At 47.1% G+C, this 16285-nt stretch overlaps 1 protein-coding gene across 1 annotated transcript in view; it reads right to left on the bottom strand.

The window, feature by feature from the left end:
* Nucleotides 1-16285, bottom strand: part of LOC124606579 (aminopeptidase N-like) — a 143070-nt gene that overhangs the window by 29841 nt on the left and 96944 nt on the right. Inside the window, exon 12 of the mRNA XM_047138564.1 lies at nt 14470-14644. Within this exon, the coding sequence (XP_046994520.1) occupies nt 14470-14644 (175 nt within the window). The remainder of the gene's footprint in view (nt 1-14469; nt 14645-16285) is intronic.

The raw sequence follows: 16285 nt of genomic DNA, 5'->3' as shown, positions 1-16285 counted from the left end.
GCCAATCAAACTCTCACTACGTCTTGATGAAGTCAAGGATTCCCATTCGCCCCTAGTCTAACTATTGGCGTGGTACACCGGTCAGATAACCAGTCACCCCCGTGATGCCACTCAAAAATTCGCTCGCAGGTGTCTAACTATAAGTCTGTCCTTTCAGACCGCTCAATAAGTGTGTCGGCCAACACAGTGAACAACGCTTCATCGCAAGGACTCAATACAGAGAGTCGCACTTCGATTCGCTCTGGACAGAGGTGGTCTCCCAGTGAAGTACTGAGGAGAGACTTGTTCCTCGCTCCAAGAGCGACAACGGAACGGCGCCTCTCCACCTCAGACATGAAGGGGTATATCTTTCGGTCTCTTCCATTACTCCTTCAGCTCAAGGCGTCAGAAATATCGTCTGCCAATCAGCATTGCTCTTCTAAAACGGGAGAATGACGTTTCGTTTAAGGCGACCAATCCGGAAACCTGTAGTATCGGCGTTTGGTGTTTGCTGTCTCCCTGTGGAAATTTCTGAAACTGCATGTTATGTGTAAATAATGCGTAGGCTGGCCGCTCCCACACAATGTAGCGGAATTTGCTTTTAAGCCGAACACGGGGTCGTTCCTACTTTGCTTCGGGCGAACGCTGTCCGCTCCACGGGCGGCCACCGACCGACGTAGATGGGTTGGGACTGGCCTGCTGGCGTGCGGGTGCCTCTCTCGCACTAAAAGCTCCTGCGACCGTCGTGTCTGGAATGTGTGTCTGTACGCCAGCCTCGAGTATTTCAACCACGGTGCGCACTTGCGATTTATAGTTATTTGCATATTGTTTACATGAATTCATACAACATTGACTTTGTCTTATCGAGTTTGGGTTCGAATGAAGCGGCTTGATGTGCAGAATATGACTGTGAGGGCGGAATATGTAAGCAATGAAGGTCAGGACACCACGAAGTCTTACAGAAGAAAGAACCAATCACACTAAAAATAGTGTAACACAGGTACACTATGTGATCAAAAGTATCCAGACACCCACCAAAACAGACGTTTTTCATATTAGGTGCATTGAGGTGCCACCTATTGCCAGGTACTCCATATCAAGGATCTCTGTAGACATTAGACATCGTGAGAGAGCAGAAAGGGACGCTCCGCGAAACTCACTGACTTCGAATGTGGTCGGGTGACTGGGTTCAGCAGCGCGGGATTAGCCGAGCGGTCTGAGGCGCTGCAGTCATGGACTGTGCGTCTGGTCCCGGCGGAGGTTCAAGTCCTCCCTCGGGCATGGGTGTGTGTGTTTGTCCTTAGGATAATTTAGGTTAAGTAGTGTGTAAAATTAGGGACTGATGACCTTAACAGTAAAGTCCCATAAGATTTCACACACATTTGAACATTTTTGACTGGGTTCAATTGTGTCATACGTCTGTAAGCGAGATTCCCACACTCGTAAACACCCATGTTTCCAATGTGATAATGGAAACGTGAAGGGACATGTACAGCACGAAAGCGTACAGGCCGACCTCGTCTGTTGACTGACAGAAACCGCCGACCCTTGAAGAGTGTCATAATGTGTAAGACGCAGACATCTATCGAGACCATCACACAGGAATTCCATACTGTGTCAGTATCCATTGCATGTACCATGACAGTTAGGTGGGAGGTGAGAAAACGAGGATTTCATTGTCGAGCGACTGATCATAAGGCACACATCACGCTGGAAAATGCCAAAAGACCCCTCGCTTGGTGTAAGGAGCGTAAACATTGGACGACTGAACAGTGGAAAAACGTTCTGTGGAGTTACGAATCACGGTACACAATGTGGAAATCCCATGACAGGGAGTGGGTATGGCGAATGCCCAGTGAACATCTGCCGCCGTGTCTACGCCAACAGCAAAATTCTGAGGCGGTGGTGTTATGGTGTGGTCGTATTTTTCATGGAGAGGATTGCACGCATCGTTGTTTTGCGTGGCACTATCACAGCACAGGCCTACATTGATGTTTTGAAGCACCTTCTTCCTTCCCACTGTAGAAGACCAATTCGGGGATGGCGATTGCATCTTTCAACACGATCGAGCACCTGTTCGTAATGCACAGCCTGTGGGGGAGTGGTTACACGACAATAACATCCCTGTAATGGACTGGCCAGCACAGAATCCTGCCTGAATCTTATAGAACACCTTTGGGATGTTTTGGAATGCCGACTTCGTGCCAGGCCTCACCGACCGACATCGATGCCTCTCCTCAGTGAAGAATTCCGTGAAAAATGGGCTGCCATTCCCCAAAAGACCTTACAGCACCTGATTGAACGTATGCCTGGGAGAGTGGAAGCTGTCATCAAGACTAAGGTTGGGCCAACACCATATCGAATTCCAGCATTACCGATGGAAGGCGCCACTAACTTGTAAGTCATTTTCAGCCAGGTGTCCGGATACTTTTGATAACATAGTGTAAGTTGTCTTTCACCCCTGCTATTCCATCTACACGTCGAAAAAGCAATGCTGGAAATAAAATAAAAGTTCAAGAGTGGGATTAAAATTCAGACTGAAAGAATATCAATGATAAGATTCCCTAATGACACTGCTATACTCAGCGAAAGTGAAGAAGAATTACAGGATATCTTGAATGGAAGGAATAGTCGACTGAGTACAGAATATCGATTGAGAGTAAATCGATGAAAGAGATAAGTAGTGAGAAGTAGTAGGAATGAGAAACCCGGGAAACTTCTAATCAGAATTGGTGATCGCGAAGTACTGAAGTTAAGGAATTCTCCTAACTAGGCACTAAAATAAACCATGACGGGTGGAGCAAGGAGGACGTGAAAAGCACTGGCCAAAAGGGCATCCCTGTCCAAAGGAAGTCCACTAGTATCAAACATGCACCTTAATTTGAAGAATAAATTTCTGAGAGAATGAGATTTTCACTCTGCAGCGGAGTGTGCGCTGATATGAAACTTCCTGGCAGATTAAAACTGTGTGCCCGACCGAGACTCGAACTCGGGACCTTTGCCTTTCGCGGGCAAGTGCTCTACCAACTGAGCTACCGAAGCACGACTCACGCCCGGTACTCACAGCTTTACTTCTGCCAGTACCTCGTCTCCTACCTTCCAAACTTTACAGAAGCTCTCCTGCGAACCTTGCAGAACTAGCACTCCTGAAAGAAAGGATATTGCGGAGACATGGCTTAGCCACAGCCTAGGGGATGTTTCCAGAATGAGATTTTCACTCTGCAGCGGAGTGTGCGCTGATATGAAACTTCCTGGCAGATTAAAACTGTGTGCCCGACCGAGACTCGAACTCGGGACCTTTGCCTTTCGCGGGCAAGTGCTCTACCAACTGAGCTACCGAAGCACGACTCACGCCCGGTACTCACAGCTTTACTTCTGCCAGTACCTCGTCTCCTACCTTCCAAACTTTACAGAAGCTCTCCTGCGAACCTTGCAGAACTAGCACTCCTGAAAGAAAGGATATTGCGGAGACATGGCTTAGCCACAGCCTAGGGGATGTTTCCAGAATGAGATTTTCACTCTGCAGCGGAGTGTGCGCTGATATGAAACTTCCTGGCAGATTAAAACTGTGTGCCCGACCGAGACTCGAACTCGGGACCTTTGCCTTTCGCGGGCAAGTGCTCTACCAACTGAGCTACCGAAGCACGACTCACGCCCGGTACTCACAGCTTTACTTCTGCCAGTACCTCGTCTCCTACCTTCCAAACTTTACAGAAGCTCTCCTGCGAACCTTGCAGAACTAGCACTCCTGAAAGAAAGGATATTGCGGAGACATGGCTTAGCCACAGCCTAGGGGATGTTTCCAGAATGAGATTTTCACTCTGCAGCGGAGTGTGCGCTGATATGAAACTTCCTGGCAGATTAAAACTGTGTGCCCGACCGAGACTCGAACTCGGGACCTTTGCCTTTCGCGGGCAAGTGCTCTACCAACTGAGCTACCGAAGCACGACTCACGCCCGGTACTCACAGCTTTACTTCTGCCAGTACCTCGTCTCCTACCTTCCAAACTTTACAGAAGCTCTCCTGCGAACCTTGCAGAACTAGCACTCCTGAAAGAAAGGATATTGCGGAGACATGGCTTAGCCACAGCCTAGGGGATGTTTCCAGAATGAGATTTTCACTCTGCAGCGGAGTGTGCGCTGATATGAAACTTCCTGGCAGATTAAAACTGTGTGCCCGACCGAGACTCGAACTCGGGACCTTTGCCTTTCGCGGGCAAGTGCTCTACCAACTGAGCTACCGAAGCACGACTCACGCCCGGTACTCACAGCTTTACTTCTGCCAGTACCTCGTCTCCTACCTTCCAAACTTTACAGAAGCTCTCCTGCGAACCTTGCAGAACTAGCACTCCTGAAAGAAAGGATATTGCGGAGACATGGCTTAGCCACAGCCTAGGGGATGTTTCCAGAATGAGATTTTCACTCTGCAGCGGAGTGTGCGCTGATATGAAACTTCCTGGCAGATTAAAACTGTGTGCCCGACCGAGACTCGAACTCGGGACCTTTGCCTTTCGCGGGCAAGTGCTCTACCAACTGAGCTACCGAAGCACGACTCACGCCCGGTACTCACAGCTTTACTTCTGCCAGTACCTCGTCTCCTACCTTCCAAACTTTACAGAAGCTCTCCTGCGAACCTTGCAGAACTAGCACTCCTGAAAGAAAGGATATTGCGGAGACATGGCTTAGCCACAGCCTAGGGGATGTTTCCAGAATGAGATTTTCACTCTGCAGCGGAGTGTGCGCTGATATGAAACTTCCTGGCAGATTAAAACTGTGTGCCCGACCGAGACTCGAACTCGGGACCTTTGCCTTTCGCGGGCAAGTGCTCTACCAACTGAGCTACCGAAGCACGACTCACGCCCGGTACTCACAGCTTTACTTCTGCCAGTACCTCGTCTCCTACCTTCCAAACTTTACAGAAGCTCTCCTGCGAACCTTGCAGAACTAGCACTCCTGAAAGAAAGGATATTGCGGAGACATGGCTTAGCCACAGCCTAGGGGATGTTTCCAGAATGAGATTTTCACTCTGCAGCGGAGTGTGCGCTGATATGAAACTTCCTGGCAGATTAAAACTGTGTGCCCGACCGAGACTCGAACTCGGGACCTTTGCCTTTCGCGGGCAAGTGCTCTACCAACTGAGCTACCGAAGCACGACTCACGCCCGGTACTCACAGCTTTACTTCTGCCAGTACCTCGTCTCCTACCTTCCAAACTTTACAGAAGCTCTCCTGCGAACCTTGCAGAACTAGCACTCCTGAAAGAAAGGATATTGCGGAGACATGGCTTAGCCACAGCCTAGGGGATGTTTCCAGAATGAGATTTTCACTCTGCAGCGGAGTGTGCGCTGATATGAAACTTCCTGGCAGATTAAAACTGTGTGCCCGACCGAGACTCGAACTCGGGACCTTTGCCTTTCGCGGGCAAGTGCTCTACCAACTGAGCTACCGAAGCACGACTCACGCCCGGTACTCACAGCTTTACTTCTGCCAGTACCTCGTCTCCTACCTTCCAAACTTTACAGAAGCTCTCCTGCGAACCTTGCAGAACTAGCACTCCTGAAAGAAAGGATATTGCGGAGACATGGCTTAGCCACAGCCTAGGGGATGTTTCCAGAATGAGATTTTCACTCTGCAGCGGAGTGTGCGCTGATATGAAACTTCCTGGCAGATTAAAACTGTGTGCCCGACCGAGACTCGAACTCGGGACCTTTGCCTTTCGCGGGCAAGTGCTCTACCAACTGAGCTACCGAAGCACGACTCACGCCCGGTACTCACAGCTTTACTTCTGCCAGTACCTCGTCTCCTACCTTCCAAACTTTACAGAAGCTCGAGTCTCGGTCGGGCACACAGTTTTAATCTGCCAGGAAGTTTCATATCAGCGCACACTCCGCTGCAGAGTGAAAATCTCATTCTGGAAACATCCCCTAGGCTGTGGCTAAGCCATGTCTCCGCAATATCCTTTCTTTCAGGAGTGCTAGTTCTGCAAGGTTCGCAGGAGAGCTTCTGTAAAGTTTGGAAGGTAGGAGACGAGGTACTGGCAGAAGTAAAGCTGTGAGTACCGGGCGTGAGTCGTGCTTCGGTAGCTCAGTTGGTAGAGCACTTGCCCGCGAAAGGCAAAGGTCCCGAGTTCGAGTCTCGGTCGGGCACACAGTTTTAATCTGCCAGGAAGTTTCATATCAGCGCACACTCCGCTGCAGAGTGAAAATCTCATTCTGGAAACATCCCCTAGGCTGTGGCTAAGCCATGTCTCCGCAATATCCTTTCTTTCAGGAGTGCTAGTTCTGCAAGGTTCGCAGGAGAGCTTCTGTAAAGTTTGGAAGGTAGGAGACGAGGTACTGGCAGAAGTAAAGCTGTGAGTACCGGGCGTGAGTCGTGCTTCGGTAGCTCAGTTGGTAGAGCACTTGCCCGCGAAAGGCAAAGGTCCCGAGTTCGAGTCTCGGTCGGGCACACAGTTTTAATCTGCCAGGAAGTTTCATATCAGCGCACACTCCGCTGCAGAGTGAAAATCTCATTCTGGAAACATCCCCTAGGCTGTGGCTAAGCCATGTCTCCGCAATATCCTTTCTTTCAGGAGTGCTAGTTCTGCAAGGTTCGCAGGAGAGCTTCTGTAAAGTTTGGAAGGTAGGAGACGAGGTACTGGCAGAAGTAAAGCTGTGAGTACCGGGCGTGAGTCGTGCTTCGGTAGCTCAGTTGGTAGAGCACTTGCCCGCGAAAGGCAAAGGTCCCGAGTTCGAGTCTCGGTCGGGCACACAGTTTTAATCTGCCAGGAAGTTTCATATCAGCGCACACTCCGCTGCAGAGTGAAAATCTCATTCTGGAAACATCCCCTAGGCTGTGGCTAAGCCATGTCTCCGCAATATCCTTTCTTTCAGGAGTGCTAGTTCTGCAAGGTTCGCAGGAGAGCTTCTGTAAAGTTTGGAAGGTAGGAGACGAGGTACTGGCAGAAGTAAAGCTGTGAGTACCGGGCGTGAGTCGTGCTTCGGTAGCTCAGTTGGTAGAGCACTTGCCCGCGAAAGGCAAAGGTCCCGAGTTCGAGTCTCGGTCGGGCACACAGTTTTAATCTGCCAGGAAGTTTCATATCAGCGCACACTCCGCTGCAGAGTGAAAATCTCATTCTGGAAACATCCCCTAGGCTGTGGCTAAGCCATGTCTCCGCAATATCCTTTCTTTCAGGAGTGCTAGTTCTGCAAGGTTCGCAGGAGAGCTTCTGTAAAGTTTGGAAGGTAGGAGACGAGGTACTGGCAGAAGTAAAGCTGTGAGTACCGGGCGTGAGTCGTGCTTCGGTAGCTCAGTTGGTAGAGCACTTGCCCGCGAAAGGCAAAGGTCCCGAGTTCGAGTCTCGGTCGGGCACACAGTTTTAATCTGCCAGGAAGTTTCATATCAGCGCACACTCCGCTGCAGAGTGAAAATCTCATTCTGGAAACATCCCCTAGGCTGTGGCTAAGCCATGTCTCCGCAATATCCTTTCTTTCAGGAGTGCTAGTTCTGCAAGGTTCGCAGGAGAGCTTCTGTAAAGTTTGGAAGGTAGGAGACGAGGTACTGGCAGAAGTAAAGCTGTGAGTACCGGGCGTGAGTCGTGCTTCGGTAGCTCAGTTGGTAGAGCACTTGCCCGCGAAAGGCAAAGGTCCCGAGTTCGAGTCTCGGTCGGGCACACAGTTTTAATCTGCCAGGAAGTTTCATATCAGCGCACACTCCGCTGCAGAGTGAAAATCTCATTCTGGAAACATCCCCTAGGCTGTGGCTAAGCCATGTCTCCGCAATATCCTTTCTTTCAGGAGTGCTAGTTCTGCAAGGTTCGCAGGAGAGCTTCTGTAAAGTTTGGAAGGTAGGAGACGAGGTACTGGCAGAAGTAAAGCTGTGAGTACCGGGCGTGAGTCGTGCTTCGGTAGCTCAGTTGGTAGAGCACTTGCCCGCGAAAGGCAAAGGTCCCGAGTTCGAGTCTCGGTCGGGCACACAGTTTTAATCTGCCAGGAAGTTTCATATCAGCGCACACTCCGCTGCAGAGTGAAAATCTCATTCTGGAAACATCCCCTAGGCTGTGGCTAAGCCATGTCTCCGCAATATCCTTTCTTTCAGGAGTGCTAGTTCTGCAAGGTTCGCAGGAGAGCTTCTGTAAAGTTTGGAAGGTAGGAGACGAGGTACTGGCAGAAGTAAAGCTGTGAGTACCGGGCGTGAGTCGTGCTTCGGTAGCTCAGTTGGTAGAGCACTTGCCCGCGAAAGGCAAAGGTCCCGAGTTCGAGTCTCGGTCGGGCACACAGTTTTAATCTGCCAGGAAGTTTCATATCAGCGCACACTCCGCTGCAGAGTGAAAATCTCATTCTGGAAACATCCCCTAGGCTGTGGCTAAGCCATGTCTCCGCAATATCCTTTCTTTCAGGAGTGCTAGTTCTGCAAGGTTCGCAGGAGAGCTTCTGTAAAGTTTGGAAGGTAGGAGACGAGGTACTGGCAGAAGTAAAGCTGTGAGTACCGGGCGTGAGTCGTGCTTCGGTAGCTCAGTTGGTAGAGCACTTGCCCGCGAAAGGCAAAGGTCCCGAGTTCGAGTCTCGGTCGGGCACACAGTTTTAATCTGCCAGGAAGTTTCATATCAGCGCACACTCCGCTGCAGAGTGAAAATCTCATTCTGGAAACATCCCCTAGGCTGTGGCTAAGCCATGTCTCCGCAATATCCTTTCTTTCAGGAGTGCTAGTTCTGCAAGGTTCGCAGGAGAGCTTCTGTAAAGTTTGGAAGGTAGGAGACGAGGTACTGGCAGAAGTAAAGCTGTGAGTACCGGGCGTGAGTCGTGCTTCGGTAGCTCAGTTGGTAGAGCACTTGCCCGCGAAAGGCAAAGGTCCCGAGTTCGAGTCTCGGTCGGGCACACAGTTTTAATCTGCCAGGAAGTTTCATATCAGCGCACACTCCGCTGCAGAGTGAAAATCTCATTCTGGAAACATCCCCTAGGCTGTGGCTAAGCCATGTCTCCGCAATATCCTTTCTTTCAGGAGTGCTAGTTCTGCAAGGTTCGCAGGAGAGCTTCTGTAAAGTTTGGAAGGTAGGAGACGAGGTACTGGCAGAAGTAAAGCTGTGAGTACCGGGCGTGAGTCGTGCTTCGGTAGCTCAGTTGGTAGAGCACTTGCCCGCGAAAGGCAAAGGTCCCGAGTTCGAGTCTCGGTCGGGCACACAGTTTTAATCTGCCAGGAAGTTTCATATCAGCGCACACTCCGCTGCAGAGTGAAAATCTCATTCTGGAAACATCCCCTAGGCTGTGGCTAAGCCATGTCTCCGCAATATCCTTTCTTTCAGGAGTGCTAGTTCTGCAAGGTTCGCAGGAGAGCTTCTGTAAAGTTTGGAAGGTAGGAGACGAGGTACTGGCAGAAGTAAAGCTGTGAGTACCGGGCGTGAGTCGTGCTTCGGTAGCTCAGTTGGTAGAGCACTTGCCCGCGAAAGGCAAAGGTCCCGAGTTCGAGTCTCGGTCGGGCACACAGTTTTAATCTGCCAGGAAGTTTCAAATTTCTGAGAATTTACGTTTGGAGCACAGCATTGTATGGTAGTGAAACAAGGACTGTGGGGAAAATCGGGGCAAAAGAGAACTGAAGGATTTCAGACGTGCTGGTACAGAAGAAGGTTCAGAATCAGTTGGACTGACAAAATAAAGAATGAGGAGGTTCTCCGAAGAATCGGACGATAGTACACGTGTTAAAACGTCAGCGAATAAGTTCCATGCTACTAGAGGCATCTGTAGAAGGTAAAATCTCTAGATGAAGGCAGAAATTGGAATACATCCAGCAAATAATTGAGGAAGTAGGTTGCAAGTGCTGCTCTTATGGTTCAAATGCCTCTGAGCACTATGGGACTTAACTTCTGAGGTCATCAGTCCCCTAGAACTTAGAACTACTTAAACCTAACTAACCTAAGGACATCACACACGTCCATGCCCGAGGCAGGATTCGAACCTGCGACCGTAGTGGTCGCGCGGTTGTAGACTGAAGCGCCTAGAACCGCTCGACCACCTCGGCCGGCTGCTAGTCTTAGATGAAGAGGTTGGCACAGAAGAGGAATTTGTGGTGGGCTACATCAAACCACTCAGAAGACTGAATATGCCCTCTCCCGCCTGTCCCCCTCCCCCCTCCCCCCCTCCCCCCACACACACCTCCAAAAGGAAGAAGAAAATCAGTTAACACCGATATTCTTCACTATAAATAAACAAACACTACATTATCAGTCAGTCTACCACTTCGCCCTCTAACTCCAATGATAGCCACATCATGTAGAATGGACGCACAGTACGAGTCTACGTCTACGTCAGTACTCCGCACGGTATGTAGCCGTGAGTACATCTGGTAACATCTGGTGCAGCTAACTGATCCCCTCTTCCACACCCCACTCGCGAATGGAGCGTAGGGTAGAATGATTGTTGGTAAACGTCTGTATTACCTCAATTTCCAGAGCTTTCTTGTTGTGGTCATTTCTCGAGATGTACCTGGAAGGGTGTAATATGTTGCCAGACTCTATTGAAATTTCACCGGTACAGTTCTTCGTGATGCACAACGCCTCTTTGGTAGTGTGAACTCGGCCGCGTGGAGCGCGGGCAGAGGGGAGTCTGGCTGGAGTAGTGCAGTGGAGCAGGTGTTGTGTGACGCTCCCGCGAGTTGCCGCGCTTTCGGGGTTTGGCAGCATGTAATTGCGCTCGACTTGCTATGATAGTTTCTAACACGGTGTCGCGGACGGGAAGCATTAGCTGGCGCACATCAAGAGCCCGTTTCGCCTGGTGACCGTGTCGAGAAGAAGGCGCGCCAACATCCAGCTTCTGCAACAGCGACGGCCGACAATGAGTGACTGTCGCCACCTCCTCGATCGACGACTTCAAACCTTCAATCAACCAACAACGAACACTGGAAGCACGTAAAGTTTTAGAACTGTATGGCAGACCTCAGCTTTTCAAACTGTTCAAATCACAAAATTACAGCAACGTAGCATGAACCTTTGTTGCTCATTGTCCCAATTGCATTACCAAGCAGGGTCCCTTCCTTTTCCGGAATGAACCCGAGTGTCGTTGAAATTCAGACGCCAACGTTGAAGTAAATTTCGATGTGCTTCAGAAACAAAGCTCACTATTAATTTCAGTCAGTAAATTAACTTTCAATTTTCCGGTTTTATTAATTCTTTTGCTAAATTAAGTCAGAGTGTAGCGAAATTTATTACTTCTGACAAATTTTCAGTTTTCACAATACACGTGTCAACCTTCAGTTGCCACGCTTCTAGTGCTAATTATATGTGTAATAACCTTTCTTTTTCAGTTACTATAGTAATTGTCCATAGGACTGGCGACCGTGATTTTCCCCCAAATCTCAAATATCTAATTACCGCTAGTTAATTGTTAACGTAACGGCCGCACATTTACTTTCTTTATTAACTTTACCCCTTTTCAAAACTAATTTCCACCAGTTTCATTTGCATTTTTCCTTTCATTTAGATGTAACCTTTTCCTCCCTCTTTACCGACAGCTTAACTTCAGTGACGATTGCTTTTCCCAAATTTCCATTAGGTACACGCGGTTTAATTTTTGCTTGTCATTAAGGTCGATAAGTGAGGGGGAGGTTACAATGTTTTTGTGTGCCAATCGCTTGTGGTATTTCCAGATTCAGATTCTGAATCTTCTTTCTTCGACTCATCGCTTGTGTCGTTCTTGATTGCAAGTGCAGTAATTCCCTTACATGTTCATTTAAGTAACTAATTACCTTTGATTTAGCGACAGCATCTTTGAAATGCATGAACTTGAATCTTGGGTCAAGAGTTTTTGAAACTTCCAGTACAACAGAGCGATCTAAGTCGTCGAATCTTCTTGCCAGTTGTTTATTTATTTCTTTTTTTAATTTAATTTGTAGGTGTCGTACTATCGACTGCGTATCGAACACACCTGGCCAACGGGATCACTTTGTTTACTGTAAAGTAACTGTCCCCTGACATTGCTTTTGTTAATTTTTCAAACGGTGGTAGCAATTCCGCCATTTCTTTGACACGGTATAACTCGCTACTAGAATCCGTTGAGGGAACCTCACCTCTAGTTAAAAGTATCTGTCTGAGTACAAATTCTATCGTATGCGAAAGTCAGGTACCATTTTCTTCAATTTGGACTTCTTGCAGTCCCGTATCTAGCTATCTTTCCCATAACTCGTTACTTGCACTGATGCTCCCTTTAATATACTTGACAATATCTCGAATCTTCAGTTCAGTGTTTTACATCATCAATACATGTATTTACGACTAAGTAATCGTATGAACAAAGCAAGGAATAATCTTTTTTTCGCCAAACGTGTCGCGATTCACCTCCATAACAGTGCTGTCATCCGTGAGGATAGCTGAAAGTGTTTCAATTGAATATTCCATTCGGAAAAACGATGTGTCAGTTTTTAGTTGATGTTCAGCTCAAAAACATCTAACGTTCCGCCGAAGAGTTGAATCTCGTGTATAAAGTCAATAGTAATAACCATAAGTAATTCGTTTTGCATTGCTACAGAAGAATGTTGAAAATTAGTTGGAGTGATGAGTTGAGGAATGAGATGTCCTCTGGAGAATCGGCGAGGAAAGGACTATACGGAAAACACAGACAAGGAGACGGGGCAGTATGGTAGGACATCTGTTAAGACATCACGGAATAACTCTCATGATGCTAGAGGAAGTTGCAGAAGGTAAAAAGTCTAGAAGGAGATTGAGTCTGGAATACATCCAGGTGAAGACTGAGATTGAATACATCCAGCAAATAACTGAGGCCACAGGCTGCAGGTGCTACTCTGAAATGAAGAGGTCGGCACAGTAGAGGAATTCGTAGCGGGCCGCATCAAACCAGTCAGAAGATACATATTCTGTAGTACAGAAGCAACTGTCCATCACAAACGAAGGAGACAGATACTAACAACAAAAGCCATCCATAGTCGCAAGCCAGCATCCAGCATTACGCTTGAAATAGCTATGTAACATGTAATTTTCTTTGCACCATCTGAAGATGAGCCTGAAAAGATTCGAAAACCGGTTCATGGAATGTTGTTGTGGTCTTCAGTCCTGAGACTGGCTTGATGCAGCTCTCCATGCTACTCTATCCTGTGCAAGCTTCTTCATCTCCCAGTACCTACTGCAACCTACATCCTTCTGAATCTGCTTAGTGTAATGATCTCTTGGTCTCCCTCAACGATTTTTACCCTCCACGCTGCCCTCCAATGCTAAATTTGTGATCCCTTGATGCCTCAAAACATGTCCTACCAACCGATCCCTTCTTCTAGTCAAGTTGTGCCACAAACTTCTCTTCTCCCCAACCCTATTCAATACCTCCTCATTAGTTACGTGATTTACCCACGTTATCTTCAGCATTCTTCTGTAGCACCACATTTCGAAAGCTTCTATTCTCTTCTTGTCCAAACTGGTTATCGTCCATGTTTCACTTCCATACATGGCTACACTCCATACAAATACTTTCAGAAACGACTTCCTGACAATTAAATCTATACTCGATGTTAACAAATTTCTCTTCTTCAGAAACGATTTCCTTGCCATTGCCAGTCTACATTTTATATCCTCTCTACATCGACCATCATCAGTTATTTTACTCCCTAAATAGCAAAACTCCTTTGCTACTTTAAGTGTCTCATTTCCTAATCTAATCCCCTCAGCATCACCCGATTTGATGTGACTACATTCCATTATCCTCGTTTTGCTTTTGTTGATGTTCATCTTATATCCTCCTTTCAAGACACTGTCCATTCCGTTCAACTGCTCTTCCAAGTCCTTTGCTGTCTCTGACAGAATTACAATGTCATCGGCGAACCTCAAAGTTTTTACTTCTTCTCCATGAATTTTAATACCTACTCCGAATTTTTCTTTTGTTTCCTTTACTGCTTGCTCAATATACAGATTGAATAACATCGGGGAGAGGCTACAACCCTGTCTCACTCCTTTCCCAACCACTGCTTCCCTTTCATGCCCCTCGACTCTTATAACTGCCATCTGGTTTCTGGACAAATTGTAAATAGCCTTTCGCTCCCTGTATTTGACCCCTGCCACCTTCAGAATTTGCAAGAGAGTATTCCAGTTAACGTTGTCAAAAGCTTTCTCTAAGTCTACAAATGCTAAAAACGTAGGTTTGCCTTTTCTTAATCTTTCTTCTAAGATAAGACGTAAGGTTAGTATTGCCTCACGTGTTCCAACATTTCTACGGAATCCAAACTGATCTTCCCCGAGGTCCGCTTCTACTAGTTTTTCCATTCGTCTGTAAAGAATTCGCGTTAGTATTTTGCAGCTGTGACTTATTAAACTGATAGTTCGGTAATTTTCACATCTGTCAACACCTGCTTTCTTTGGGATTGTAATTATTATATTCTTCTTGAAGTCTGTGGGAATGAATAAATCACTATTTCAAAAAGTGACTGGTTGCAGTTTTACGTATTTACTTTGAATAAAATGTCACGGATTGTTTGGGAAAAAAAGCTTAATTTAAGCTCCAGAATAGAAATCGGTCACTCACCAGCCACGTGCAGGTTGAGGAGTAGCCAGTCGTCTGGCTGAGCCACGGCCGGCACCTCCAACTCAGAGTCCAGCAGCCAGAGCCGTGGGGGAGAGGCGGAGAAGTTCGCCTCAGAGCGGGACGTGTAGGTGATGGGCACTGGCCACACGGTGTCTGCGTCCGACAGGTACGGTGCCTGCAAATTCACACAGGTGTTTCCGTGAGGGCTACCGTGCGTCACCAAGGGGATCAGCTGCGTAGACCTCAGTGGGGAGTGGGAAGGGAAACACCAGGTTCACATCGGTAACACGTCTGCGTGACGTCACTATGACGTGGACGTGCGCGGTTTCGACCGTCGTGGACATCTATCGACTTTCGTGGTCGTGTCGAGTATGAGCGTGATGGGCCTCGTTTGCAGTGGTCATCCATCTTGTGTTTACGCAGAGGTATCACTGTGGTGAGCCTACAGTCCCACGATTTCACTCGGGAGTTGGCACCATCATCGTGTTGATACATGACACCACCTAGGAAACGTTCGATCTGAAATATTGTGACTGTCTGCTGTTTTCAATACCTTATTATCCCCAAGAATGAAAGTAATGTATGCATAACAGTTATGTTCTTTTAAGAAATGGTCTGTAAATACCCAATCAGTATGTGTGCGCCTCATTAACATTAAAAACTGAACCGATTTATTTGTTCCATACCAATGGATAAGCCACATCTTCCCTTACCTTATTCCATTTGACATGTTTATTGACTTCGTTTTAATTTATATGTTTAGTCATTTGAAGACTATATAGGTAAAGTACTTTTGTCTAGTTTCACATACAAAATTATAAGTGCTTTGCACACCATAATAATAAATCTAATATTACCATAACGCTTTTCTCAAACCGTAAAAGGATTGTAAATATGGAGTATCGTTTTGGCTGTTGTAACCACTCTTGCTCACGAATTAAAGCAGCATTTCATATCTTCGATTAGTACAGTTTTGAAAACTATTGTTGTCTTTTCTTTCTTTGAAAGTGAGAACCAGCCAAGTCCATACTCGTTTTTTAAATACGGTTGTTGAGCCGGCCAACATATTACTTCCCCCTACATATGTCTCTCGTAATGACCATGAATAGAAAATTTGAGAAATTAAAGCCAATACAGTGGCTTACTGACAATCGTTCTTCCCTCGCGCTATTCGCGAGTGGAACAGGATTGGAGGGCTCAGTTAGTGGTACAAAAGGTACCCTCCGCCACACACCATTACGTGGCTTGCGGAGTATGATGTAGATGCAATTATGTAATATCAAAAGTAATTAAAATACATAATTATGTAATACGAAAAGTACTTAACAATAAGTTTCCCCAATGGAAAAAGTGTGGTGGTTGTGGGAAGTATATTCTAATTTGTGCGAAAAATTACAATTCACCGCGAAAGAAAACGAACTTGTGAAAGTAACTGAAACAATGAGAAAAAGCAGCTGTAGGTACAGAATATATTACATCTGCATATGTATGTTCTTTAATAAAATATTCTTGGGTTTCGAGCCGCATCAAGTGGTTAACTGCTGACGAGCTATCGGTAGAGATCTCCTCTGTCATTGTCAAATGGTTGACCGTCCTCTGAATGCCGTTGCCGCGCTTATACAGCTGCGCCGCCCTCAGTGACGTCACTGGTGCCTAGTCCAGCACCATATATGACCATGTTTTGGTTCCGGGACTCTGCCGAAAGCTCTAGGGCAGTTAACCTATTGATGCGGCTTGAAACCCGAGAACATTTTAGTAACCGATATCGCCACGAAAGCATGCATTCGTACATAACATACGTTCTCGTTTGAAACAG

Source organism: Schistocerca americana, chromosome 3, assembly GCF_021461395.2.
Source record: "Schistocerca americana isolate TAMUIC-IGC-003095 chromosome 3, iqSchAmer2.1, whole genome shotgun sequence".
NCBI classification, from domain to species: Eukaryota; Metazoa; Arthropoda; class Insecta; order Orthoptera; family Acrididae; genus Schistocerca; species Schistocerca americana.
This window is presented reverse-complemented; position numbering and strand designations above follow the sequence as displayed.